Source organism: Papilio polytes, unplaced genomic scaffold, assembly GCF_000836215.1.
Source record: "Papilio polytes unplaced genomic scaffold, Ppol_1.0 DF821339.1, whole genome shotgun sequence".
Classification (NCBI taxonomy): Eukaryota; Metazoa; Arthropoda; class Insecta; order Lepidoptera; family Papilionidae; genus Papilio; species Papilio polytes.
The window spans coordinates 1-2,033 of NW_013527865.1; the positions used below are offsets into that span (position 1 = coordinate 1).

The 2,033-nt window shown below is 37.0% G+C and overlaps 1 protein-coding gene across 1 annotated transcript; it reads left to right on the forward strand.

Annotated features, from left to right (window-relative positions):
- Nucleotides 1-3: 3 nt before the first annotated feature.
- Nucleotides 4-1,755, forward strand: LOC106109026 (major royal jelly protein 2-like; the record flags this gene model as incomplete). The annotated part of the gene is made up of 3 exons (XM_013290422.1): nt 4-58; nt 486-667; nt 1,090-1,755. Coding segments are annotated over 3 exons (669 nt in total), but the record flags the coding sequence as incomplete, so codon positions are not given.
- Nucleotides 1,756-2,033: the final 278 nt, after the last annotated feature.

Sequence of the window (2,033 nt, forward strand, 5' to 3'; positions counted from 1 at the left end):
CGAGTCAAGCACCGCCTTTGCTATCCATTCCCATCGCATGGCACATTCACCATAGAGAGTAAGTATTTGTTCAACCTTTTAACAATTTATTAACTAGTACGCATTTAGTAAATCAACAGAAATCATCACATATAGCACGCAAATTGAAACTGTAAGGTGCAGCTTTTTATTTACTAATAAGAAAAACTCAAACAAAAATGAGAATAATTCTATAGTAACTAATAATGCCATTATCAAATTAATTTTAATTTATAAATCAGATATTTAACTTAAGAATTAAATTCTTATAACCTCTTTGCTAGAGATAAAATAAAAATAAGAGAACTACATTTACGATGCTACAAATAAACATGAAAGAAAAACATATGTATGAAGTATGGAGTTTAGTAATGACAGACTTCGGGAAAAAACACCTGTCTTTTAACATGTCGAATACTCTGTAGTATTAAAAACTGATAATATCAGATACATTTTGTATTTTCCAGATGAGTCTTTCGAGTTGATGGACGGTGTGCTGGGCATGGCACTGTCCCCGCTGCGACCGGACGGCGAGCGCTACTTGTACTTCCACGCGCTCGCTGCCACCACAGAGAACGTGGTCAGCACCAGCCTGCTCAGGAATGACTCCTTTATTAAGAACAGTAATGCGCCAGCAAATTCTATGAATGTAAGTACGCAGATAAAAAATAAAATCAAGGCATTTACTTACTTAGTGAACTTTGAAACATGTAGCTATGTTTGTATACCTGAATCAAAGCACAACCCTTACTTAGACAAACTACAATTAACGTTAATACTTGTAAATTCTTAAATGTTTTTTGTTTAACATTAGGAACCCTTTTTTTACCAATATCACTTAAACTCTTCATAAGATTTTGTTTGATACTTAACGTGCCTCTGTTTATTTAAGTTAAGCTTTCATTTGGAACGAAGGTGAATAATAATACCCATTAAAATTCTTACACTTACTTTTTTTACAAATCTACGAAAGTTCATTAATTGTGTATCAAATGCCTAAAAAGTTACTAGAGCATACACCAGGTACTTCAACACGGTTTACTAACATTTTAATGTTTTCCTTGTTAACAGCCTTTCCCGGAGGAGCGACCAAATCAGTCAGCAGCTCAAGCTATGGACCGCAACGGTATCCTCTACTTCGGGTTGATGGACCCACCCAGTGTCTGGTGTTGGAACTCCGCTACCGAGTTCTCTACAAGGAACTTCCATCCAATAGCAATTAACAGAGAGACCCTGCAGTTCGCTAGTGGCGTCAAAGTCGTCAATAACCTGAAGGGGCAGCAGGAACTCTGGGTGTTGACCTGCCGCTTCCAGAAAATAATGACGGAAACGATCAATGCCAACGAGGTCAACTTTAGAATTAACGCCGAGAAGATCCCGATATTACTCAAGAACTCTCCTTGCGCTATGCCCCCAAAGGATCAGAAACATGGACACCATGCCAATATGATAACACCGAAGGAGAACAGCTATATTACCTACAGATATGGTGCATATCTCTAGAGGTACGTGCTATGATGGAAAATTTGCTCAACACCTTTACATACTACAACTATTGGTTTTAATCTGCATACTAATCGAGCAAAATAACGCGAGTCCTGAGTTCGATGTCGTCACAACAATACAGTAAACAAAAATTCAAGCGTGTCGATGTTTGCACAAGTGCAGCAATTAGCAAGTAATTTGTAGATGTAATATGTATAGTAAATAAATTATTTTAATTAGTTATGTACGTTATCTCATCATTTTATTTATTTTCCCCATATCTTGTGATTGATCATTAAATATGCGATGAACCAATCATCAGATGTGCAATTATTTTACAAGGTCCCAATAAAATGAATGTTTGTTTAATTTTAATTATATAATATCTGTATATAGTTTACATGAGAACATCATACTGGAATGCCTGGTCTGTTTCCAAGAGAGCTCGCACGTACATGACGAGTGAGCCCAGCGCCATCGCTGACGTGAGAGAATTACATGACCCGCCGACTGATGTCGCTACTTTCTTC